The sequence below is a fragment of the Lepus europaeus genome, chromosome 5 (genome assembly GCF_033115175.1).
Source record: "Lepus europaeus isolate LE1 chromosome 5, mLepTim1.pri, whole genome shotgun sequence".
In the NCBI taxonomy this organism is placed as follows: Eukaryota; Metazoa; Chordata; class Mammalia; order Lagomorpha; family Leporidae; genus Lepus; species Lepus europaeus.
The window spans coordinates 37,836,140-37,858,624 of record NC_084831.1 but is presented as its reverse complement, the minus strand read 5'-3'; the positions used below and the strand labels follow the sequence as shown (position 1 = coordinate 37,858,624).

Genomic DNA, 22,485 nt, shown 5'->3' with positions numbered 1-22,485 from the left:
AGAAACAAGGCGTCAACGGTGACTCCCAGCTGTTCAGCTTGATGCAACTCACCAAGGAAGTGAACCTAAAGATCTGGGAGTGGGAGATGACTCCAGCAGGCAGCTGGACACAGGGCAGCCTGCAGCTCAGTGGACACGCTAGCACTGCAGATGTGAGTTCGGGAAGAGCAGTGATAGCAGAGGTCATGAGATAGATTGGGATCTTCTGCGAAGAGGGATGCTGAAGACAGGAGGGCCCGGGAGGCACCCTGAGAGACCTTTTAAAAATGCACATGTAGGGCCCTTGCTGTGGCTTAGTGGGTAAAGCTGCTGCCTGCAGTGCCAGCATCCCATGTGGGCACTGGTTCTAGTCCCGGCTGCTCCACTTCTGATCCAGCTCTCTGCTATGGCCCAGGAAGGCAGTGGAGGATGGCCCAAGTGCTTGGGCTCCTGCACCCACATGGGAGACCTGGAAGAAGCACCTGGCTCCTGGCTTTGGATCGGCCCAGCTCTAGCCATTGTGGCCATCTGGGGAGTGAACCAGTGGATGGAAGACCTCTCTCCCTCTCTCTCTCTGCCTCTGCTTCTCTGTAACTCTGCCTTTCAAATAAATAAATAAAATATTTTTAAAAAGCACATGTGTTGGGGTTGTTCTTCTCACTCTAATACATATTGGGCAAAGTCACTCATGGCCTCAATTCCTAAGGCAGCACCATCCCAACCATTCTGGGGCCAGATGGGAATATGGAGAGCTCAGAACACTTCAACCGCTCTTCTGGCTGCCTCTGCCCTCTTTGGGCCCATTCCGCAGGGAACAGTGAAGCTTGTCTTGAAACATAGCGGGATTGTATGGCTACCCAGTCACTGCAAAGACGCATCTCCATCACCTAGAAACTTGTGTGCCCAAATCCTGCCCTCCTCCACACCATTGAATCTAAAACTCGGATGAGGCACGGCGCTTTATTTAATGTATTATCTCATTTAAGCCTCACAGCTTTCTAATGACTGTGTAGTGGTACACAGCGCAGTGGCTCACGGCGGGATCTGGAGCCTGCCGCAGGGGTTCCATCCAATTCCAGCTCTCCTACCTTTGGGTCGTCGGGCCTCATTTTCTTTCTCATACGGTTATGAGTACTGCCTCCTTCATGGGGTTGTGGTGGAATTCAAGGAGTTAACAGGAAAATGCCCAGAACGGAGGTAGAACCCAGTTTTTAATGCCCGCTCGCACCCAACGGCCGTGTGCGTGCCCAGCAGGGGTATGGGCGGGGACAGAGGCGGGCTGCGCTCGGGGCCTGCTGTCCCCGACCCTGGCTCGCCGCCACCTGCTCCAAGGTGTCGCGCTCTGGCTGGAATCAGCCGGGGAGCCGCCGCCCCGGCCCAGCTCCCTCTACCCGCCGCCCCGCCGCGAGCCCACCGGCAGGGCCTGAGTCCGCGGCCCGCACGCCGCCCGCAGACGCCCCGCCGCCGCCCTAAGCGCCGCCCGCCGCCCTCTCACCCCGCGGCGGCGGCGGCGGCGGCGGCGGCGGAAGCGGGGGGGCGGGCCGGGGCGGGGCCGCGAGCGGCATGGAGGAGGCGGAGGCCGCGGCGCGCCGGGCCGAGCTGTGAGGGCCCGAGAGGGGCCCGAGTGGGGCCCCGGGGGCCCTGAGCCGTGAGTGCCTCCGGGCGGGGGTCCGGGGCGGGCGGCGCGGCCGAGGCAGGGGCCCTGAGCCCTCGGGCGGCCCCGAGTCCCGCGCGGGGAGCGGGGCCAGATGGGATGGAGTGAGAGTGGACCATTGCAATGGGCGGGGGAGGTCGCTGTTCTTTGCCCACCCCTAGAAAGGCCTGGGACTTGGGCCCTTTAGGTGCCGATGAACCTCGCGAGCTGGTTATTCGGCCTGCACTCCTAGGGCGCCGAGCAGCTCTGACTCAGATAGTTTGCCCAGCCCCAGGGAATTGCCAGGTGCTCCAATTCCCTCCCAGGGGTTCCGTGCCAGGCCCAGAGAAGTTGAGGCACTTTCCCCAGGTCACACAGCGTGGATGTGAGTTGCTGGGAGGGCCCCGCCTTCCCCTGCTCTGCAGAAGGTGTCAGACTTGGCGAGGAGCACCTTACCCCATGTGACCTCTGGTCCCTTCAGATTGCTGAAGTCATGGGCTGGCCTGGACAGTAGTAACCCTCCTAATCCAGCATGGACGACTGGAAGTCCAGCCCCCTGGTCAAGCCCTTTGGGGCTCGGAAGAAGCGGAGCTGGTATCTTACCTGGAAGTATAAACTGACAAACCAGCGGGCCCTGCGCAGGTTCTGCCAGGTATGGAGCTCCCTCCCGGCTTTCCCCCAGCCTAGGCTGTGGGCCCCAAGACCCACCCTGGCCACTCCTAGCCGGGAGGGGCAGTGGGGCAGCCTCTCTCTGTCATGTCCCCACCAGGTAGTGGTTTGGACCGAGAGTTCTGGAATCGGAACCTAAGGGCCGCTTTCTAGGCTTCTGGCGGAAGCACTGGGAGGTCCAAGCAGGGAGGTGTGGCCCTGGACACACACCTGTCCGGCACTCAGGGCTAGGACTTGGGTCTTCTGATCCTCAGCTTGGGTCTCTGGGCCTGGCCCTGTCTCTAAGCACTAACTGTGGAGGGGACCAAGGAAATCAAGGCTTCAAATGGAAAAACACAGGACCTCTGGGTAGGGAGGGACCCGATGGAGGGAGACAGCTCAGGGGAGGCTTCTTGAAGGAGGTGGCTGTGAAAGTAGGCCCTGGTCTGGGGAACAGAGCTGGGCGGACAGAGGCAGAGGCAGGTGCCAGGACCTGTGCCTGTGTCCTGGTGTAGCCAGGACCTCGTTTGAGGAAGACTGTCTGTGATCCGGAGCTCCTCCTGCTTATCCCCACCCCTCCCCTCAGACAGGGGCTGTGCTCTTCCTACTGGTGACTGTCATTGTCAACATCAAGTTGATCCTGGACACTCGGCGAGCCATCAGCGAAGCCAATGAAGACCTGGAGCCAGAGCAAGACTACGGTGGGGCCAGGCTGAGAATGGGGTAGGGGGTCTCACAGCTCGAGTGGCAGGCAGATCCCAAGGGGTGTGCCTGCCAAGGAGACCATCTCTCTGCGTGTCGCACCCCACAGATGAGACCCTGGGCCGCCTGGAGCCACCACGGCGCAGAGGCAGCAGTCCCCGGCGAGTCCTGGACGTGGAGGTGTACTCCAGTCGCAGCAAAGTATACGTGGCCGTGGATGGCACCACGGTGAGAGGCCTTGCACTCCACGGGGCTGTGGGACCCTCCAGCTGGGTGCAGTGTGCACCTCTGCCCGTTTCTGGCTGTCTTGAGTCTCGGACCCTCAGTTCCACATCTGTAGGCTGGGACTAATGATTTCTGTTTGTTTAGATGTACTGAAGAGTGTGTGCAATGCCTTATGGGTAATAGGATCTCAAACGTGATATTGGCATTAGGAAGCAGTTATTGCTTTGGTTTACGTCTTTCATAACCACTCCCTGCCCCCTTCTTGGGTCATAGCCTTGTGCTGGGCACCAGCCCTGGCCATCAGCCCTAGTCCTGCCTTGCAGGGCTCCGTCTAACGGAGGGTTGTGATAGCAAACAGTCCGGGGCCCCAGGAGCTGTGGAAGTCAGGGCGGGGAGATTTGCAGAAAGATGTGACGTCTTGTGATAAAGGGGCGCCGGGTGACCAGAGGCAGAGGCAGAGGCGGGACCAGAGGTTTCCTGCAGCTGCCGTTTTAAATGCCGGTGAGACAGAGGCGCCTTAAACGCCGGAATCACGAGTTGGACTTTGTGTCTGCCACCGGGTAGGTGCTGGAGGATGAGGCCCGGGAGCAAGGCAGGGGCATCCATGTCATCGTCCTCAACCAGGCCACGGTGAGGTTCTGGGGGCGGGGGACCCAGGGGACTGAAGCTGGGCTCTCCTTTTGGTGACGAGACTCACGGAGGCTGTGTCCCCTGCCAGGGCCATGTGATGGCAAAGCGCGTGTTCGACACGTACTCACCTCATGAGGACGAGGCCATGGTGTTGTTCCTCAACATGGTGGCACCTGGCCGGGTGCTCATCTGCACCGTCAAGGTCAGTGTTCTGCCCTGGCCCCAGCTGTTGCGCCCCAGGTCCAACCCTGTTCCTGGCCCTGGGTGCTCCACCCTGCATAGGGCATAGTGGGAGGAGCCTCTGGAGGACGGTGACTCGGGTTCCAACCACAGCATTGTCGTTTTCATTCAATCAGCGAGTAATTATGGAGCACCTGCTGTGTGCCAGGCTCTGCTCTGGGCACAGGAGCTGCCATGAGAAACAGGACCGAGTCCCAACAGAGCTAACACTCCAGCAGGACGAGTTCAGCCAAAAAAGCCAAATAAAGGAATGCATAATGTCAGGAAGTCATTACCTACATGAAGAAGAAAATAAAGCAAGGGAGATGAGGGGGTGCATTTTAGAAAGGGAAACAGATGATACCTGAGCAGAGAGCTGGCGGAAGTGAGGAGTGAACCAGGTGACTATCTGGAGGAAGTGTTGTAGGCAGAAAGAGTGGCAAGTGCAAAGGCCCCGTGGTGCTGGAACCGAAGGAGAGAAGAGAGGAGGAGATGGTGGGAAAAGAAGACAGAGGAAAGGGCAAAGAGGTGCAGACCACCTAAGGACTTACTGGCCAGGTGCCCTCGGGTGATCCTCAGAATCTAAGACTTGAGTTTGCTGAAATAGAGTAACCGTCCTGGGTTGTTGTGGCTGTTTAATGGGCTCATGGAAGTAGAAGGTTTTACACAGTGCGCAGTACATAGCTGGGGCTCTGGTCTCCCGGAGCTGTGCCAGGCTGACAGGCTTCTCTGGTCCTCCAGGACGAGGGCTCCTTCCACCTCAAGGACACAGCCAAGGCTCTGCTGAGGAGCCTGGGCAGCCAGGCCGGCCCGGCCCTGGGCTGGAGGGACACCTGGGCCTTCGTGGGACGAAAAGGAGGTGCCGGCCCCGCAGGCTGTCCGCCGGGTTGTATCGAGGGCCCCGGAGCAGCAGCAGCCCAGGAGATGGGGTGGGGTGGGGGCAGATGGGAGCCAGTGACCGTGGGTGATGGAAGCGGGCAGGAGCGGGGAAAAAGCCGCAAGGCCAAGTCTGCGCTCGCGGTGACCACTCCTTCCTGCCTTGCCAGGTCCTGTGCTTGGGGAGAAGCATTCCAAGTCGCCTGCCCTCTCCTCCTGGGGGGACCCAGTCCTGCTGAAGACAGATGTACCGCTGAGCTCAGCCGAAGGTGGGCTTCGAGGGGGCCAGGCTCTGGGGCAGTGGCTTTTGGATCTTCTTTCTGGGGCTTGATTCTCTGGACTGTACCCTGGGGCTCTCCAAACCTCGCTGGCCTCATGCTCCATCCTGCCACCCCCTCCTCTCTTAGAAGCAGAGTGCCACTGGGCAGACACGGAGCTGAACCGGCGCCGGCGGCGCTTCTGCAGCAAAGTCGAGGGATACGGGAGCGTGTGCAGCTGCAAGGACCCCACCCCGATCGAGTTCAGCCCTGACCCGGTGAGCGAGGCCCCGGGCCGTGAGGCTGGGACTCCTTCCAGGCTTAGCAAGGGGCCTTCGCAGAGATGCAGGCTGGGCGTTCCTCACCCCAGCCTGAGCAGAGGATTTATCCTGAGCCCTGAAGGTCAGGCTGGTGGGGAAGGGGCCAGCCATGTGAGCAAGTTCTGGGCCTGGAGGTGGGCAGAGGATGTGGCGGCCGGGCCAGGGAGGATCTCTGCCCCTGCCAGTCTACTCTGGAGTCCCTCCCATTGCCCCAGGACCTTCTCCCAGGTGGGGGACCCAGTTTGAAGGGAAGATAAGGCAAGAGCTAACAGCTGTGTCTCCCACAGCTCCCAGACAACAAGGTCCTCAATGTGCCAGTGGCTGTCATTGCAGGAAACCGACCCAACTACCTGTACAGGTGAGCCGGGAGTGGCTATGCCCAGCATGAACAGGAGGGTGCTTGGCAGGTGGGAGGGTGCTTAGCTCACCTGCCTGCGGGAGGAACCCTTGAGGCGGGCAGGAAGGCGACAGGTTCCTGGCCCTTTCGTCTATATGGGTAAGCATGGGTATCTGGGTACCTCCATCAGCACAGGGCAGCCCTGAGCTGGGAGTGCAGAGAGGCCCTAACACATCCCCGGGCTCCCCAGGATGCTGCGCTCTCTGCTTTCAGCCCAGGGGGTGTCTCCACAGATGATCACAGTTTTCATCGACGGCTACTATGAGGTGAGTGGGGCTTGGGGGCCCCTGGGCTAAGCAGAACACAGGGTTGCTGGTGGTGAGCAGCAGTGATCACAAAGGACCAGCCAAGGACACAACCCAGGCAAGGCAGAGAGAGGCCAAGGGCTTGTCACGCCCGGGGTGGGGGTGGCCCCAGAGGTAGGCGGGGTAAAAGAGGCTTCCCAGGGTGATGAGCGGCTGCACCTCCCCCAGGAACCCATGGATGTGGTGGCGCTGTTTGGTCTGCGTGGCATCCAGCACACTCCCATCAGCATCAAGAATGCCCGCGTGTCTCAGGTACTGCCTGGGCAGGGGTAGAAGCGGCACACACACGGCCCCCACCCTGCCCAGAGCTCATGTGCCTCTTCCCGCTCCCCACCCAGCACTACAAGGCCAGCCTCACTGCCACTTTCAACCTGTTCCCGGTGAGTGCTAAGGGAACAACCCTTGGGCCTGGGGAGAGGAAATGTGGTTGGAAGTTCCTGGCCTGTTACCTAGCAGGCTCTCCCCTTCACCCGGACTCATCCTTTCAATCTGGAAAATGGGAATAGTGCTACATGTGAAGTGGGGTGGAGACCACAAGAGGGGAGAGGCCCCCTTGGGATCATGGTGTCCCCCTGCCCCTGCAGGAGGCCAAGTTTGCTGTGGTTCTGGAAGAGGACCTGGACATTGCCGTGGATTTTTTCAGGTGAGGGGGCGTTCCTCCCTTGTAGCTCCCGTAACCTGCCTGGGGCCCCTTTGCTTGGCTGGGTCTCCATGGAAGAAGGCGATGAAGTATCTTGGAGAACTTTCTGGAGGAGACGAGCTCAGAAGTGGGGAAAAAGCCTGAGCCGATGTCGATTGGCAGGTGTTGGGGCCCGAGTAGGAGGTAGAAAGGACGATTGGAGAGATGCTAGGGATTCGAGCTCCCGCTCTTCCCATGACCCCGTGTGACTGGGCTTGTCCTTGCCCCTTCTGAACACCCGGGCCTTGCCTCCCTCAGTTTCCTGAGCCAGTCCATCCACCTGCTGGAGGAGGATGACAGCCTGTACTGCATCTCTGCCTGGAATGACCAGGTAGACTGGGTGGCCAGTAGTTAGCAGGGGAGTTAGTGTGGGCCTGGAGCTAATGCCTCCCACTATGGCCCCCTGTCCCCAGGGATACGAACACACGGCTGAAGACCCAGCACTGTTGTACCGCGTGGAGACCATGCCTGGGCTGGGCTGGGTGCTCAGGAGATCCTTGTACAAGGAGGAGCTTGAGCCCAAGTGGCCGACACCAGAAAAGGTACCGGGCAGGGTCGGGAGAGCGGGCACGGGCGGCTCCTACGGCTCACAGCGTCTTCACCTGCGTCACCTCCCGCGGCCCAGCTCTGGGACTGGGACATGTGGATGCGGATGCCTGAGCAGCGCCGCGGCCGGGAGTGCATCATCCCCGACGTTTCCCGATCCTACCACTTCGGCATCGTTGGCCTCAACATGAACGGCTACTTCCACGTGAGTGGGCAGGGGGGCAGGGAGGCAGGGAGCGGGCACAGTGGTCGAGGGCGTGGACTCTGGAGCAGTCCCAGCCCTACCACTTACTAGCCATGTCACCTGGCGGAAGTCTCTACCCTGCTTCGGTTTCAGTTTCCTTATCTGTAAAATGAAGATGGAAAAACTGCCTACCTCATAGGGTTATGAGGCTATGAAGCCTAGAGGAGTTAATGTATATAAAAGCTCTGAGTTAGAAGCATTTGGTGAGTTAGCTGGGAGTATTTTTATTAGGACTATTCTTAGCACTAGACTTGGGCGTGGAGTGGGTATTTCTGCCTCCAGGCACCGGTCCAGCCCTACAGGCTGTGCCCTCCCTTGTCCTTGCAAACACCAGGGCCAGGCCTCAGCCAGGAGTGGACAGGGAGATCTCCCAGGCCCCCACACCCCACCTGGCCTTGTCGGGGGGCCACTGCCCAGTTATAGCAACGGGGGCCTTGAGATAGCCCCAGACCAAAAGATCAGACAGTCCAGTTGGAACCTCCTGGAAGCCAGAAGGTCCCTCAGAGATCAGCGAATATCACAGCCCCACTCAACTCTCAGAGAGGGGCAGGACACTACCCTCAGGTCACCTCAGTACCTGAGCTGAAGCCGTTTCCTGCCTAGCCCAGCTGTCACTGCCCTCTGGGGCCTGTTTCTGGCTCTGGGAAGAGCAGCAGGCTGAGGGAGAACCAGTGGGAACAGGGACCAGCACCAGGGTAGCCTGTGCTCTCAGCTGGGATGGAGACCAAGTGCAAGGTGGTCAGAGCGTGGCAAGGCTGCTGCAAAGACAGCGGGGAGGCGGGAGGAAGGGCAGGGGCCCCTTCGAAGCCCAGTACTTCATCTGTGGGTGGGTGCTGAGCAGGTGTGAGCCGGACAATGTGGAGTCCTGATTCGCACCCTCACACCCGCTCCAGGAGGCCTACTTCAAGAAGCACAAGTTCAACACGGTTCCAGGTGTCCAGCTCAGGAACGTGGACAGGTGGGGGCTGGCGGCAGCAAGGGGGAGGAGTTTAGATCGGAGGACCAGTCCTTCCCAAGCCCGGGCCTGTGTGTTTACCCCAGCCCTGCTCCCCACAACTCCTGTGTGACCCTTTGCTTTCCCCAGTGCTACCCATGGGACCCGAGGGCTTGCCCTGCCCCCTGACCCATGTCTCCCTCCCCTTCAGTCTGAAGAAGGAAGCTTATGAAGTGGAAATTCACAGGCTGCTCAGGTACGACCTGGGGCACCTGGAATGTGGAGGAGGGATTGAAAAGTCGAATACTGGGGGCCGGGACTCTATAATTTGCGAGGCCTGTGCACAGTGAAAGGCGAGGCCCTCGGGTCCAAAATGAGGAATGTCAAGATGGTGACAGCAGAGCACTGCACCAAGCCCAGGGCCCCGCGGGGACGTCCTCTTGACGAGGGCCCTGCCTTGGCCTTGTTCTTCCCCGCCCCACTGCAGTGAGGCCGAGGTTCTAGACCACAGCAAGAACCCGTGTGAAGACTCTTTCCTGCCTGATACAGAGGGGCGCACGTACGTGGCCTTTATCCGAATGGAGAAAGATGATGACTTTATCACCTGGACCCAGCTTGCCAAGGTGCCCCAGCACCACGCCCATCCCATGAGTACCCCTTCCCCCAAGATACAGGGAGCCTTTGTTTTGGAAACTTCAGTCTCAGAACCTTCTCTTTATACTCTCAGAACCCATCTCCCATACCCCTTTGTCCAAATCCATGTCCCAAAGGTGCTACCTCTTGCAAATTGAGGTGGCTGCTAGGCTGAAGGGTCCCTGGGCTCCTCCCCCTGGCTCTCTAACCCTTGTCTCCCCCACCGGCCCAGTGCCTCCATATCTGGGACCTAGATGTGCGTGGCAACCACCGGGGTCTATGGAGATTGTTTCGCAAGAAGAACCACTTCCTGGTGGTGGGGGTCCCAGCCTCCCCCTACTCGTGAGTAATTCATCTGCCATGGGGAATGGGGGCCTCGCGGATTTGGGGGGCGGCCGGTGACCTCTTCCCTGAATGTAATTCTCATATTCTCTGTGCAGAGTGAAGAAGCCACCATCGGTCACCCCAATTTTCCTGGAGCCACCCCCAAAGGAGGAGGCAGCCCCGGGAGCCGCAGAACAGACATGAGACCCCGTCCAGGACCCTGCAGGCTGGGTACTGTGTACCCCCAGGCAGGCTAGCCCTTCACCCCATCCTGTAGGATTTTATAGATGCTGGTAGGGGCTGGGGCTGGTTTGTTTTTAACATGAGACTTAATTACTAACTCCGAGGAGAGGGTTCTCCTGCTCCAACACCCACGTTGCTGAGTTGGAGGTCTATTTATTTACTTCCTTGTTGGAGAAGGCCAGGAAAGTGCCTGGGAATCTCCAGGATCCTGGACAGCTGCTCCTGCCCTTTGTTGTGTGCCCTCTCCCCAAGCCTGGCTCAGAATCTAACCTATTTATTGACTGTCCTGCGGGCCTTGATTCCTTCCCGGGCTGGTGTGCTGCCCTGCGGGTGGGGCCGGCTCTTACTCAGGAAACCGCGGGGCCCAGCCCGTGGACAGGTCCACCTGGGGCCCGTTTGCTGACACAGACTCGCTCAGAGACCCTTAGACACTGGACCAGGCCTCCTCTCAGCCTCCTCTTTGTCCAGCTTTCCAAAGCTGGAGAAGGCGGTCATTGATTAAAAAAGGAGAAAACCTCTTGGGATGTGTTTCGTGGCTGTGTGTGTGCGGTGAGCGGTGGAGGTGGGTCAGCTAGAGACTAATCTTGATGGACAGTTGAGTTCTTCTTGCTGCCCCCTCTTACAGGGCTCATCTTCCATTTGGGGCCATTCGGCCACCAGGGGATGCTCAAGTCTCAAACACCAAGGTTTTCCCCAGGTTCCACCCCTGAACAGCGTGACTTGTGGTCCCGCCCTGCTTGGGCTGAGTTTGGAGCAGCCATCCCACACACCACCTTCCGTTCTGTTTAACCACCTGGCTGGTTCCTGCCCAACCAGGCACTTGTCCTCAGAACTGAAGCAGGAGAGAACAAAAAAGGGTTGCTTGGAGGTCGGGGAGGGAGTGGGCGAGAGGTGAGGCTGGTGGGGGTGGCAAGGAAGTGAATGAGACGGGACTAAGTGGGCATCAGTCAGGAGGCCAGGCTTGGGCTGCAGAGAGTGGCGTGGCTGTGGCCAGTCAGACTCTTGGTATGCAGAATTCCATATCTGGGCATTTTTCTGGAGAAAGGGGCCATGGTTTTTATCAGATTCCCATAGCCAGTGACTCATCGGGCAGGGAGTTCTGAGGGAGATGGTCATGGAAGCACCAGAGAATGGACGAGGTTGTCCAGAGGCAGCACGCAGGATGGCCCGAGTCAGAGGACGTGACATTGGAGCTTGGCGGAGGACTCCGGTTGAGGACGGTGCACTGAAGATCACCTCCTGAGAAGGGGCCTGCCTGCCTCACTGTGTTGGAGCCTCGGCCAGGGACACGGAAACTCCCGCCCTCCTACCTGCTCCCTGCCCTTGCCGCCTCGCCTGGTGCCTGGTGCCCAGCTTGGCGACAGCACAGGCAGTGTTTGGCGTGAACATTTCCTGCCACCTTCAGTGTTTGCTAGCGCTAGAGATAGTGTTCAAGGTGGCATTGGACAGCCGGGTAGAGGAGCAATTAGGGTGATGGGGTGGAGGCCCGCCCTAGGCAAACATGCCCTACAGCTTCCACACAGGTGCTGGGAGTTGGGGAGCAAGTGGGGCACAGACTGGAGGCGAGGGCTGAGGTGGGCTAATCCCTCTAACTGGCCAGCACTCTAGTAGGCCTCATGGACTGGCCCTAGGCTGTGTGACTGGCCAGGTGGCTCAGGCCTAGCAAGGGGGTGATAGTTCTGGGCTGCCCCGGAAAAGCCCAGCGAGCAGGAAGCGGGGTGGGGGTCGCTGGTCTGTCAGCCTGGGCTTCAGTCACCAGCACTAATGTGCCTTCCCACCACAGCCATCCTCAGTGCTGTCTCCAGGCTCAGCAGGGGCGTTCTGGCCAGGTGCCCTGGAGTAAAACTGTCACCGTTTTCGTCAGGACCACATTAGGCTCCAGAGTCTTCACCAAGGGCTGTGGGGCCAGGGTGTGCTCAGCCTTCCGGAGCCCCGGCTTCCTCACCCCGAGTGGACAGATGGCTACAACCGTTCAGGGAGTGGACGTTTAGCCTAGAAGTTAAGACGCCTGCGTCTGGATTTGGTTCCTGATTCCGACTCCTGAAACGAGCTTCCTGCCCACGCAGACCGTAGGAGGCAGCAGGAGGAGCCTGGAGTTCCCCACTCCAGCCATCGCAGGCATTTGGGAAATAAATCAGTGGATGGGCGCTCTCGGTCCCTCCTTTTCTGTCTCAAGTAAATAAGTAAGTATATACTAAATGAGAGATCAGGTCTGGAGAGCATCAGGCAGACTGGTACCAAAGAATAAATGGTGTTCTGAGAGAGCCCCAAAGCAGGGACAGACTTGGGGCTTGGAGTGGGAAGGGTAGGCAGGCTGGACCCCCTGATGGAGGCTCCTAGAACCACAGGAGTGACGTTTTCCTATTGTCCTGGTATTAATTCTGGGCACTGCTCCCGGACTTGGGCACAAGCTTGTTATTTTCATAGCTTTCCAGTCCAGTGCCCCCTCTCAGGAGGGGAAGTTTCCAGGTCAAAGTCCTCACATTATAAGAAGGCAGACTGACTCAGCCCTCACTCCTTCAGTGCCCTCCTGGGCTCCTTCCCAGGCCTGGGACCCAGATGGAGAGGAGAACCAGCCATCTGTACCCCATGCTGTTCTGCTGGCTTTCCAGGGGCCTCTGAGTCGCCAGCCCCACCAGAAGCTGAAGCCAGCTAGCCCGATTGAGCCCCTGTCCTCAAGGAAGAGTCCAAGTCCAGATGTGAACATTTGGTTGGTTTATGAGCTCCGAAGAGCCTTCTCCACAGCCGCCCCATAACTCTGCTGATTTGTAATACGCCCGCTCTCAAGTGCCTTTCTCTCTCCCCCCAGCAAAGTACTGGGATCACCAAGAACCTGCCTTGGCCTAAGAGGGTGTCAAGGGTTTAGGAAACAGCGGGGGGAAGGAAAGAACTGGCTACCTTAGAGGCTCTGGAACAGGTGGGCCCTGACTCCACCTATGACAGGGAGAGGCTGAGCCTAAAAGGGTGGTCCCTATTTAGCCCCTGGCCCCAAGCAGCAAGAGCAGGCCCACCCCAGCCCAAGTGGCACTGTCAGATTCTGTCTGCACCCAGGTGACTGTCACTTGGCAGCGCCAGAGTGCCTCTTCTTGGGTCTCCTGTGGCACAGCAGTGGCATGGCGGAGCAGGCTTATTCTAGATTGCAGTACAGATACATGGACACAATCATGGCGGCCAGCTGGTGGGGGAAGAACAGAGAGAAATAAGGGGACGTGAGTGGGACCCTGAAGCATTGGACCCCTGCCTCCCCAGCACCCTACCTGCAGTGCTGCAAGAAGTCTGCCTCCTCTAGAGAGGTCTCAGACATGGCTCCAGCAGCCCGGACCCATTGGTGATATCCCAGCCTCAGGCTCCTCACCCGCTTACCTCCAGGGCTGCAATTCCAGCTGCCACGCCACCCACGGCGGCTGCATTGGTTCGGATGTCATACAGAAGCTGTTTGAAGCAGCCCTTGAGGGACAGGAGAGAGCATGCACAGTTGGCAGCTGCTCTACCTGCCAGCCCCACTTGCCACTTGGAAGCCATTAAAGTCGCCCCCACTCCCCCACATCAGCCCACACCTCTACATCCAGCTCCTGTGCCTTCTGCGCGGTGCAAGGTTCCTCGATGGTGCCGTTGACCTTGTTGATGCAACAGAATGGGGGATAGGCATTCTGCTGTACGTAGTAGGGTGAGTCGTTAAAATCCGTGTAGTTGTTGAAGCCGCAGCACTTGAGCTGGAGACAAGGTTGCAGGGAGTCAATGGGGCCTTGTTTCCCTCTCTCCACCCCCAAGTCTTCCTTCAACCCAGCTTACCCCTTCCATGGTACTGTTCCACACTTGGGTGAAGTCCGACTGGGAACCATAGTCTTTCTTGATGGCAGGCACTACCAGTACTTTCAGGAAGTTCTCAGCCTGGGGATGGGGGCAGGCCAGTCCTTAGGGGCTGAGGGCCATTCCCAGGCCACAGCCCGCTGCCAGGGCCTGGCCTCATCTTCCTCCCTTGCCCCAGCCCAGGGCCTCACCAGCGTGGTGTACACCAAGGCGACCACAGCAGCTGCAATCTCAGCAATGAAGATGAGTAGGAGGATGAAGAAGAACTGAGTGGGGAACAGGGGTTTTAGAGAGAGTCCCTTATGCCCTCCTAGCCCTAACCACCCCCTCCCCCATCCTAGTGAGGCACAGGGGCCCTTGGATGAGGCCCCTAAAGTTTGGGCATCCCCAGGGCCTGGTGTCTGGGACAAGGGGCCCCTTGGTCAAGGTACTGTGGAGCTGGGTCTGACACACCGTCAGGAGAGCACACTTGCTCTCGCGATGAGCACCATAGCAGCCCAGGAAACCGAGAACAAACAGCACAGCGCCGGCTGCGATGAGGAAGTAGCCCACGTTGACAAACTGCATGGCACTGGACGACAGCGGCCCAAAGATCTTCAGGAAGGATGACCCGTCGACGGATACCCAGATGCCCACAGCCAGCAGGGCGGCACCACACAGCTGGGGACAGAGAAGTCGGGTCAGCCTTGAAGCAGGGCTGGCAAGTAGCTCCCTAGCACAGTTGAGTCAGGAGGATGGGAGCTGAGAAACCTCCCCCTTGGTTAGCCAAGGAGTCTAAAAACTCATCATTAGGGAGGGAAATTATCCTCCGAGCTAGAAATGTGGGAGCTGGAGCACCACAGCCAGCACCAGGCTGCACACCTGAGATCCAGGGGTTCCAGAAATATCTGCAGAACGGCAGCGGGGGGCAAGACTTCCCCTTCCTGCTGCCACATAGCTAGGAGTCAAAACAGGCAGGTGAGAAGGCCCAGTTCCCCTCTTCCTTCCTGGGCTGTGTTTGCCTAGAACACCTCTGTCCTCTGATAGGTGGAGGCAGAGGGGTGGTAGCAGCCAGCAGGCTCAACAGTCACCATAGTAACAGAGGCGGGGCTGAGGTTTACACCTGCCAGCCTCACCCACCCAGAGGTCCCATTTGGCTCCCCTAGGGGATCAGACGCCAGGCCTCATCCAGCCTAGGCCTCCTTGCCTCACAAGTGGGAGCTGAAGGCACCAGAGGGGGAGCACAGCCCCAGCTTCTGTCATAGCCTCTCTGGCTTAGCCCTGTTTGTCAGAGGAAACACCGAGGGACTGGGGCAGTCCCTGCCCGGTGCCCACAGCTCCTAGAGCAGAGCCTTGCCAACCCAAGGCTGCCGCGGAGGAACCAGCCTGACAACACCTCGGTGCCCAGTCCCCACTTTGCCGCTACAGAAACCGAGGCTAGCACCGGGAGTAAGAGGCAGGCCGTGCCTGGATCCCCTGTGTGTGTGCGTGTGTGCGTGCATGTGTGTTTGCTCAAGGACAGAAAGCTGGGCTTATAGCCCACAGGGTCGAATTTCAAGGAGCCTAGGGCCTGCCCTACCCTGCTCTGCCCAGCAGGGCAAGGCCTGAACAACAGAGGACAGAAACCAAACCGGATTTGCCTTTAACCCCCTCAGGCCAGATCCCCTGCTCTCCAAATCCCTGGAATCTTACTGTCTGCACCACATACAGGGGTAAAAACCGGTTCCTGGCAGCCAACAGGAGCCCAAGGCCACAGCTTACTCCAAAGCCAGAGTCCAGCCACCCTCAGCCCAAGCCTCCACCGCAGTCTGTACTCCGTCTCTCTCACTGCACTCACTCCGAACCGCCCTCCCGAGGCTCCCAGCCCTCTGGTGACCCCCTGGGCCTTATCCTCGTTGACATCTCTGATATCTCACTCTCGCTTTTCCTCCCTTCTTTACTGCTGCTGCTTCTCCACCTCCTTCCTGGTGACCCTTTGTCTGCTTATCTCTAACAGTGCCTTTCCTGGAGTCCACTTTCCCTGAGCACTCTCACCCACGCCCATGGCTTCCTAGACCACCAGCCAGGGGGCTCACAGCTACCCGGGGGGCATCCCCTTCCTGCCCCTGCTCATGCCAGGGATACGGATATTATCTCCAGGACCCCTGGTCTCTCTTGCTCTTCCTGCTATCCCTCAGCCACCATCCTAGGGCTTGGGCCTATCTACTTTGTCCATTTTCCCTTATCTCTACCTCCATCTCCAGGGTTACGCCTCATTGCTCAGCTTCTCCAACCTGCCCTATACAATCTGTTCCTAGTTTTCTGAACAATATCAGGTTTCATTACCTCTGGGCCTTTTTGCATATTTTACAACTCCCCCACCCAGTGCAAATTCCCAGCCTCAGCTATTTCCTCCAGGAAATAATCTCTAAGCAGAATGGCTTCAAGCCTCTCCTATGGGCTACCCGTGCCCCTGAGCTAAATCTAGACATACTGCCTTGGGGTTGTCCAGCTGACTTATGGGAGTGGAGAGCTGAGATCCTTGAGGGCAGAGAATGGGCTTGCTTATCTGCCTACCTAGCATCCCGCCATAGAGTTAGTCCAGGAAGGTTTGTTGAACGAATAAATGCCACTTGACACAGATCCCTGGCTCTGATGAGACCTGGGCCTTCTCTCCTGTCAGCTGCCCCTCGTACGCTTCTGCACTCGGTGAACCTAGGCAAGCCCTGCCCCTCTCTGGGCCCCCAATACCTGTGAGAAGGGGAGCCTCACTCTTGCTAGCTGACCCTAAAGCTTGAGCTGAAGCTTCCTGGAAGGAAGGGGGCACCTGGAGCCTCTCCGCCAGTTTCTTCACACTCCCGGCCTTGAGTGGCAGCCTGGCTGCTGCTGGGACTAGGAGTCAGCACTGGGGGTGAGAGGTGGGGGGTGACGACTCTGCACCCCACTCTTAAGGAGAAGCTTGCAGGACAGTGTGGGGTCCCCTCCCTTCCCGGGCTCTGCTCGGAGAGTGAGCGGCTCCTTCATACTTACAAAGATGAGCAAGTTGAAGATGATCATGATGGTCTTAATGAAGCTGAAGCACTTCATGGTGGCTCCTGTGAGGCAGACGCGTGTGAGGCAGGGCCTCGCCCGGGCCCCTGCGTTGGCCCCGGCTTCTGGGCGCTGACATGCCCGATTCCAGCATCCTGGACCCCACATCTCACCGGCTCTGCTGGACCCTGCATCTGGACCCAGGACTTTCCCCAGTTCCCATGGTGACACCCCTGCTGCGCTATTCTGACCAAGACCTGACACCCTGAGATCCCCAGCACCCCAGGTTCCCCCACTGGCTCCCAAAGCCCGACTCACTCTGCAGGCCATTCCTTGCCCTCCTCTGGCACTTGAGTAGCCTGGGCTCCTCCCCCAAAGCAACCCCAGACTCTTCCAGGACCCTGCCCATGGCCCTTCCAGCTCCCCAAACCTGTTTCCAGGTGGGCATCGCTTTAGAGGACTTTCTCTATCCTATGCCATCACCTGTTCTGGGCTCTTGGCTGTGAGTTCTGAGAGAGGGATCTGCTGAGGCTCCAGGAGGGCCGGGACAGCTAGCTCCAGGGGCTGCCACCGAGTGGCAGGCAGAGGGCCTGGCTGGCTCTCACACACCACTGCTCACCTGCGGACGGGGCAGGCGCTTTAAAGGCCGCCTCCTGCCCGCCCGCCGGCCCCACCCATGGCGGGTCAGCCTCTTCTTGCCCCTGCTGCCCCCTGCTGCCTGGAGATCGAGCCCCACAGCCACAACAGCCTCAGGCCACACTGGGCAACGCCTCCCGCGGGCAACGCCCCTCTTGATCTGGGGACGAAGCCCGGGGATGGGACAAGTGTCCCAGGTCTTCCGTGTGCTCCCCCGAGGTGTGCACCGGCCTCCTCCTCCGCATCTGCCCGGACACGCGCGCCTGGCACGGTGCCACGGCTGTTCCAGGAGGCCCAATGTGTTCCCACAATACACGCACAGGTGCACACAGGAACACCTACTAGTGCTCTCGAATTCACGTGCGCGCGCCTGCGCGCACACACAGACGCGCGCGCCTTCAAGGAAATGACCGAGTTCTGATAGCTTCTGCTGTCTCCTCTGAGTGGCAGACAGTCTAGTCCTCTTCTTTCCACAAAACCGTAAACTCTCCATCATTTTCTTCCCCTGTCTTTTCTCCTCTCGCTCCCTCCTTTCCCATCCCCTCTTGCAGTCTTCTCCCAGCACTGTGTACGCCCCCTTTGCTTCCTGCCACCAGGTGGCACCATGGTCGCACAGAGGGGTCACCTCCGGGTTCTATAGCCCGCCATCCCCAACACTGCCTGTCCCAGTGTCCACTCCACCGCTGTTGATGCAAACAGGTGCTGGGAAAGTGCTGGCTTTCAGGTCACTCAAGCCAAGGGCTGAGTGTCCTGGGACTGTCCTTATGAACTGTGTGGCCCCTGCAGGGCCCGTTTCCTGGTCTGTAAAACAGAATAGTTATGGAGATTGAAAATGAGATATTCTCTCTGCTCTGGCGAGTCAGGGGATGGGCACAGCCAGAGGTCAGGGAGGAAGGCACCATAGCCAGAGGTTAGGAGATGGGAGACGTGGATTTTTGTTGTTGTTCTTGTTAACAGTGCAGTTATGGGTATTTTCTGGAGAACAAATGTCTACATTCAAGACATTTGTCCAATTGGGTTTTCCTTTCTTTTCTTTTTTTAATTTTTTCTTCTCTTTCTTTTTTTTTTTTTGATTTATTTATTTGAAAGTCAGAGTTACAAAGGGGGGGTCTTCCATATGTTGATGTACTCCCCAAGTGGCTGCAACCACCAGGGCTGGGCCAGGCAGAAGCCAGGGGCCGGGAGCTTCATCCCAGGTCTCCCATGTGTGGCAGGGGCCATCCTATGCTGCTTTTCCCAGGTGTGTTAGCAGGGAACTGGTCTGGAAGTGGAGCAGCCAGGACTTGAACTGGCCGGTGTTCACATGGGATGCCAGCATTGCAGGTGGCAGCTTTACCTGCTATGCCACAACGCTGGCCCCAAGAGGTGATTTTTTTTTTTAAATTTGTTTTGTGTTTATGGTGGGAGAAGGCAGCGGAAGAGACAGGAAAGGGCTAAGAATATTAGACTGCAATAATAATTCAGATCGTGTTGCTTTACATGTATCTCCCCCCTTCACAATACTCTTGACTATTTTTATCCCATTTCATATATGGTGAGCTGGAGGCACAGAAAGGTTAAGGACTCACTATGATCACACAGCTTTTAAGTGGCAGCGCCAGTATTGAATTCCAGTCATTCTGGCCCCAGAGTCCAAGTCGCAACCACTAGGCAGACTGTTTATGCTGACAGAATGAGACTAAAGAAAGCGGGTGGGGCTGGCTCCCGTAAGGAACAGGTGAGGAGGCGTTGGTCTGGGTTTGAGGAAGAGGAGGGGCAGGGGCAGCAGGAGGCAGATTTATAGGTATAGTGGCTAAAGGTTGATGGGTGCGAGGTCATATTCTTTCTAAGATCAGGATGGCGAGAGTGGAGCTAAAGTGTGTGTGTTGAGGTGCTGTGGGCCCTAGGGTCTCCTAGCAGGCTGCTGCAGGACCAGACAGATTACTGGGACTGGGAAGAGGGCTGGAGGGGGTGTAAGTGGGAAGAGAGAGGGGACTGAGGTGTAGATGTGAGGTAGCAAGTCCAAAATCTCACAACTCTGTGCAATGCCAGGCAGAGCCACTAACTCTATTGTCCCCTACAAGAAAGGAGATGAGGCCAGGGTCACACCTCTTATGTCCCTGTCTGTTCTGACGGTCCACATGGTTTTCCTTTTCATTTCAAGAAGAATTGGGACCAAGTCACAGTCAACTACGTACGTCCCTGGTGCCCAGCATATGTGGAATTGTTCATGAACATTTCCTGAATGAATGAATGAGCGCAAAATTCTGAGTTAAATGATGGGATGGGATGCCATCTGGGCTTTGGTTCTTGGTCTCATGGATTTGAACCTCTGCCTGCCTCTGATTGTCTGACTCTGTCTCACCAAGCTTCGGTTCCTGTGTACAGTTTTTCGTGGGTTCCATATTTGCATTCACCTACTTATTATAATGTATTTGTAATCTCCAAATCCATCTTTTTTTTTTTTTGGACAGGTAGAGTTATAGACAGTGAAAGAGACAGAGAGAAAGGTCTTCCTTCCATTGGTTCACTCCCCAAATGGCCACTACAGCCAGCGCTGAGCCGATCGGAAGCCAGGAGCCAGGTGCTTCCTCCTGGTCTCCCATGCGGGTGCAGGGGCCCAAGCACTTGGGCCATCGTCCACTGCCCTCCTGGGCCACAGCAGAGAGCTGGACTGAAAGAGGAGCAACTGGGACTAGAACCTGGCACCCATATCGGATGCCAGCGCCGCAGGCGGAGGATTAACCAAATGAGCCTCGGCGCCAGCCCCCTTCAAATCCATCTTGATGGTATTTTTAAGTCATTCATCAACAGGCATGGGGTGAAAAATTCAAGTTGTCCTACACACCCGGTTCCAGCTGAGATCTGTTGGACAAGAGCACTCCCTGCCTTCTTGTTTGAGCTTTCATAGAACAATTAGTCTTTTGGCAGACTACGAAGTGCCACATTCTCCCATGTTTTGGGTGGTCTTTGTTGGTGATTTTGCCACCCAAAATGGCCCCTATTTTAACGCTGACTTGCCAGCTGATGTCTGTAAGTGCTACGAGGCTGTGATGTGCCCAGCATGGGAAATACATGTGTCACATGAACTTTATTTCAGGACATGCTAGTGCTATTGATGACGCGTTCAGTGTTGATGACTCAACAATATGATGCAGCCACACATAAAACCAGGGTGTGTATCGATTAGTTAACAGAAAGTGGTGACCAAAAGGTCACAGGAACCTGGCCTCGATTTTTGCCTAGGAGCCGTGGCTCCGTGTTCTTTCATTTGGTATTTGTGATGGCTTTCTAGAAGGATCCATAGTATATAACGAGAGATACTGTGGGATTTCCCGGGTAGGGTTGTTGTGAGATTGAACATGATAAGGATCGTAAAGTGCTCAACAGTGTCCAGCACAAAGGAAACATTCTGTAAACATAATTCCCATCGTTTCTTCGGGCAACTGAGAAAGTGAGGGGCTAATTTCCCCCAGCTAAGAGCTTCTTTCCCTTAGATGATCCTGTCGCTGTTGGGCTGAACTGTGGGGAGGAGGTCAGGACCTGTCACAAAGAGCGCCCCCTTGTGTTAGACTCCCTATGTCATAGAGGCCTCGGTTGCCCCGGGCAGCAGCCCCTCTCAGGCCCATCCCAGAAGCTCCCTGTACCATGGGGCCCTCTCAGCTTGTCCGTGCCCCTAGGCCCCGGGGCTTGAGTTTCCCTTATCGCAGGCCAGGTATGGGCTGGCCCCGGCCCCGGTTTCCCAGGATGTTCAAGTGTAGCCGTAGAAGGTACCGGCAGAAATTTCAAGGCCCAGCTGCCACCAATCTTACCACCATGACCACAGATATCAGTGCCACTCACACTACCACCACCAGCGTGTGGATCTTCCCACCTCAAGGTTAGCCAGAGCAGGGGGTGGAGGGACCTGTGAGCCAGCAGGATGGGGGTGGGGGTGTGGAAAAATAAGGCCATCGAAGTTTTTCTTCACCTGGTCCCATCAGGCACCCAAAGGTAGGGCGGGGTCTTGAAAGCCGGTGCCTTCAAACGCGGAGAGCCTGGGGTTGGGGGTGTAGGGCGCTGCCAGCCGAGAGCCCAGCTCTGCAGGCTAGGGAATCCAAGGGACAGTGGCCTGCCTCACACCTGCCTTCTCCTTCCTCTCCACAGTTCTCAGATACTTCTGTCAACCGGGGGGCTTTCTGATCCTCTAGAAATGCCCGGAAGCTAACCCAGAAGCTTGGCTCATTCTGGACGTAGGTCTTCAAGGAGCTGTGGGTGGTAGACAACAAATACAATCGTTCAGCTCAAACTGCCCTTCTCCCTCCCGAGGTGTTTGCTGCCTGCTGCGCAGGGTGGGAGGGCAGGGCCAAGCTCCAGGGACAGCAGCAGGGATCACACAGGGCGCAAGGACAGGGCGAGGTCAACAACATACACACCCATCTTTGGCCTCAGCTCCTGATCTTCCCCCTGAGGCAGGGGCCTCCCTGCTTTAGCTGCCACCTGCAGAGGGAGGCAGGGTTTCTGTAGACATCTTGGAAGACATAGGGAGGCACAGTGCAGAGAGGAACGGGATGAAAGCCCGTGGGTGCAGGAGAGGGAAGTTACTGTGGCTCTGTGTGCCTGTGATGCTCAGTGTGTTGGCGGAGCCGTTGCGGGGGGTGTGTGTGTATGCACAGGGGAACGGGGGTATGTGCAGACACATAACCAAGTGTGCCTTTGTGATCGAGTGAACCTCTGTGGCTGGCTGCTGTGTCGAGGAGTGTGTGTGAGGGTGTGGGTGTGCCAGGGAAGGCAGTGGCTCTGATGGGAAGAATGAAGGTCAGGAGGGGGATGGGTGCGGGCTGCGGGGCAGTGGGGGCGAGCAGCAGAAGGAGGGCATATCACCTTCAGCCCCCAGCCAGTCTCTGAGGTCAGTGTTTTCCAGGACTGGCAGCTGAGCTGGGGCACTTGGGGGTGGGGCAAGACTGAGTCTGAGCCCAGAATGGGGGAGGGTGCTAAGCTCTCCGGCCTGGGGATTTTCCATTTGGATTTCTGAATGTGTGTCCATGTGTCACCAGATGTAACTGGGTTACTGTCAGGTGCGTCTCCACGGGCTTGGGTCTTAGCGGCTGGGACCTTTGTCAGGGTCTCTGTCTCTAACGTGTTGCTTTATGCATGGGTTAGTGTGTGTCCCAGTGTCCCCAAATCTGGCTCCAGTTCCAGGACTACCTTCTCTGAGGACTGGGCGTGGGAGTGAACCTGAGACCTTTGGTAGCCTGGCCCCTTGGGGTTCAGGAAGCCTGGCTACAAGCTCTGTGCT

General features: G+C 57.6%; 3 protein-coding genes across 6 annotated transcripts; 2 read left to right on the top strand and 1 right to left on the bottom strand.

Annotated features, from left to right (window-relative positions):
• Window positions 1–1,535: 1,535 nt before the first annotated feature.
• On the top strand, window positions 1,536–9,983 carry POMGNT1 (protein O-linked mannose N-acetylglucosaminyltransferase 1 (beta 1,2-)). 4 transcript variants are annotated; one of them, XM_062191216.1, is made up of 22 exons: window positions 1,536–1,627; window positions 2,094–2,264; window positions 2,847–2,961; window positions 3,072–3,190; window positions 3,752–3,817; window positions 3,906–4,019; window positions 4,778–4,895; window positions 5,083–5,181; window positions 5,320–5,447; window positions 5,777–5,847; window positions 6,077–6,152; window positions 6,360–6,443; window positions 6,530–6,571; window positions 6,776–6,834; window positions 7,129–7,201; window positions 7,284–7,412; window positions 7,496–7,621; window positions 8,554–8,618; window positions 8,806–8,850; window positions 9,082–9,217; window positions 9,460–9,569; window positions 9,668–9,983. In XM_062191216.1, the coding sequence occupies exons 2-22, from the start codon at window positions 2,145–2,147 to the stop codon at window positions 9,753–9,755; spliced, it is 1,983 nt and encodes a 660-aa protein (XP_062047200.1). In that variant the 5' UTR covers window positions 1,536–1,627; window positions 2,094–2,144; the 3' UTR covers window positions 9,756–9,983. The 4 variants fall into 4 exon arrangements, with proteins under 4 accessions (XP_062047200.1, XP_062047199.1, XP_062047198.1 ...); XM_062191215.1 differs by having other exon boundaries at window positions 4,778–4,922; window positions 5,326–5,447; XM_062191214.1 differs by having other exon boundaries at window positions 4,778–4,922; window positions 5,323–5,447.
• Window positions 9,984–12,494: 2,511 nt separating this feature from the next.
• On the bottom strand, window positions 12,495–17,186 carry TSPAN1 (tetraspanin 1). The gene is made up of 8 exons (XM_062193318.1): window positions 17,076–17,186; window positions 16,593–16,657; window positions 14,058–14,264; window positions 13,796–13,870; window positions 13,587–13,685; window positions 13,352–13,507; window positions 13,158–13,241; window positions 12,495–12,969 (listed from the first exon to the last, which is right to left on the bottom strand). Exons 2-8 carry the CDS (start codon window positions 16,647–16,649, stop codon window positions 12,922–12,924), a joined length of 726 nt encoding a protein of 241 aa, XP_062049302.1. The 5' UTR covers window positions 16,650–16,657; window positions 17,076–17,186; the 3' UTR covers window positions 12,495–12,921.
• Window positions 17,187–20,855: 3,669 nt separating this feature from the next.
• Window positions 20,856–21,397, top strand: P3R3URF (PIK3R3 upstream open reading frame). Its single transcript, XM_062191236.1, has 2 exons — window positions 20,856–21,087; window positions 21,354–21,397. The coding sequence occupies exons 1-2, from the start codon at window positions 20,856–20,858 to the stop codon at window positions 21,395–21,397; spliced, it is 276 nt and encodes a 91-aa protein (XP_062047220.1).
• The last annotated feature ends 1,088 nt before the right edge of the window (window positions 21,398–22,485 follow it).

What these genes read in the sequence shown, in the direction of transcription:
- POMGNT1 (XM_062191213.1), top strand. Translation starts at nt 2,145, where the DNA reads ATGGACGACTGGAAGTCCAGCCCCCTGGTCAAGCCCTTTGGGGCTCGG. An exon ending in CCACTTTCAACCTGTTCCCG is followed by an intron (nt 6,572 to 6,775) that starts GTGAGTGCTAAG and finishes CTGCCCCTGCAG; the next exon opens with GAGGCCAAGTTTGCTGTGGT. An exon ending in CAGCTCAGGAACGTGGACAG is followed by an intron (nt 8,619 to 8,805) that starts GTGGGGGCTGGC and finishes CCTCCCCTTCAG; the next exon opens with TCTGAAGAAGGAAGCTTATG.
- TSPAN1 (XM_062193318.1), bottom strand. Translation starts at nt 16,649, where the DNA reads ATGAAGTGCTTCAGCTTCATTAAGACCATCATGATCATCTTCAACTTG. An exon ending in CACAGGAGCTGGATGTAGAG is followed by an intron (nt 13,242 to 13,351) that starts GTGTGGGCTGAT and finishes CTGTCCCTCAAG; the next exon opens with GGCTGCTTCAAACAGCTTCT. An exon ending in CTGGAATTGCAGCCCTGGAG is followed by an intron (nt 12,970 to 13,157) that starts GTAAGCGGGTGA and finishes TTCCCCCACCAG; the next exon opens with CTGGCCGCCATGATTGTGTC.
- P3R3URF (XM_062191236.1), top strand. Translation starts at nt 20,856, where the DNA reads ATGGGGCCCTCTCAGCTTGTCCGTGCCCCTAGGCCCCGGGGCTTGAGT. An exon ending in GTGGATCTTCCCACCTCAAG is followed by an intron (nt 21,088 to 21,353) that starts GTTAGCCAGAGC and finishes TCCTCTCCACAG; the next exon opens with TTCTCAGATACTTCTGTCAA.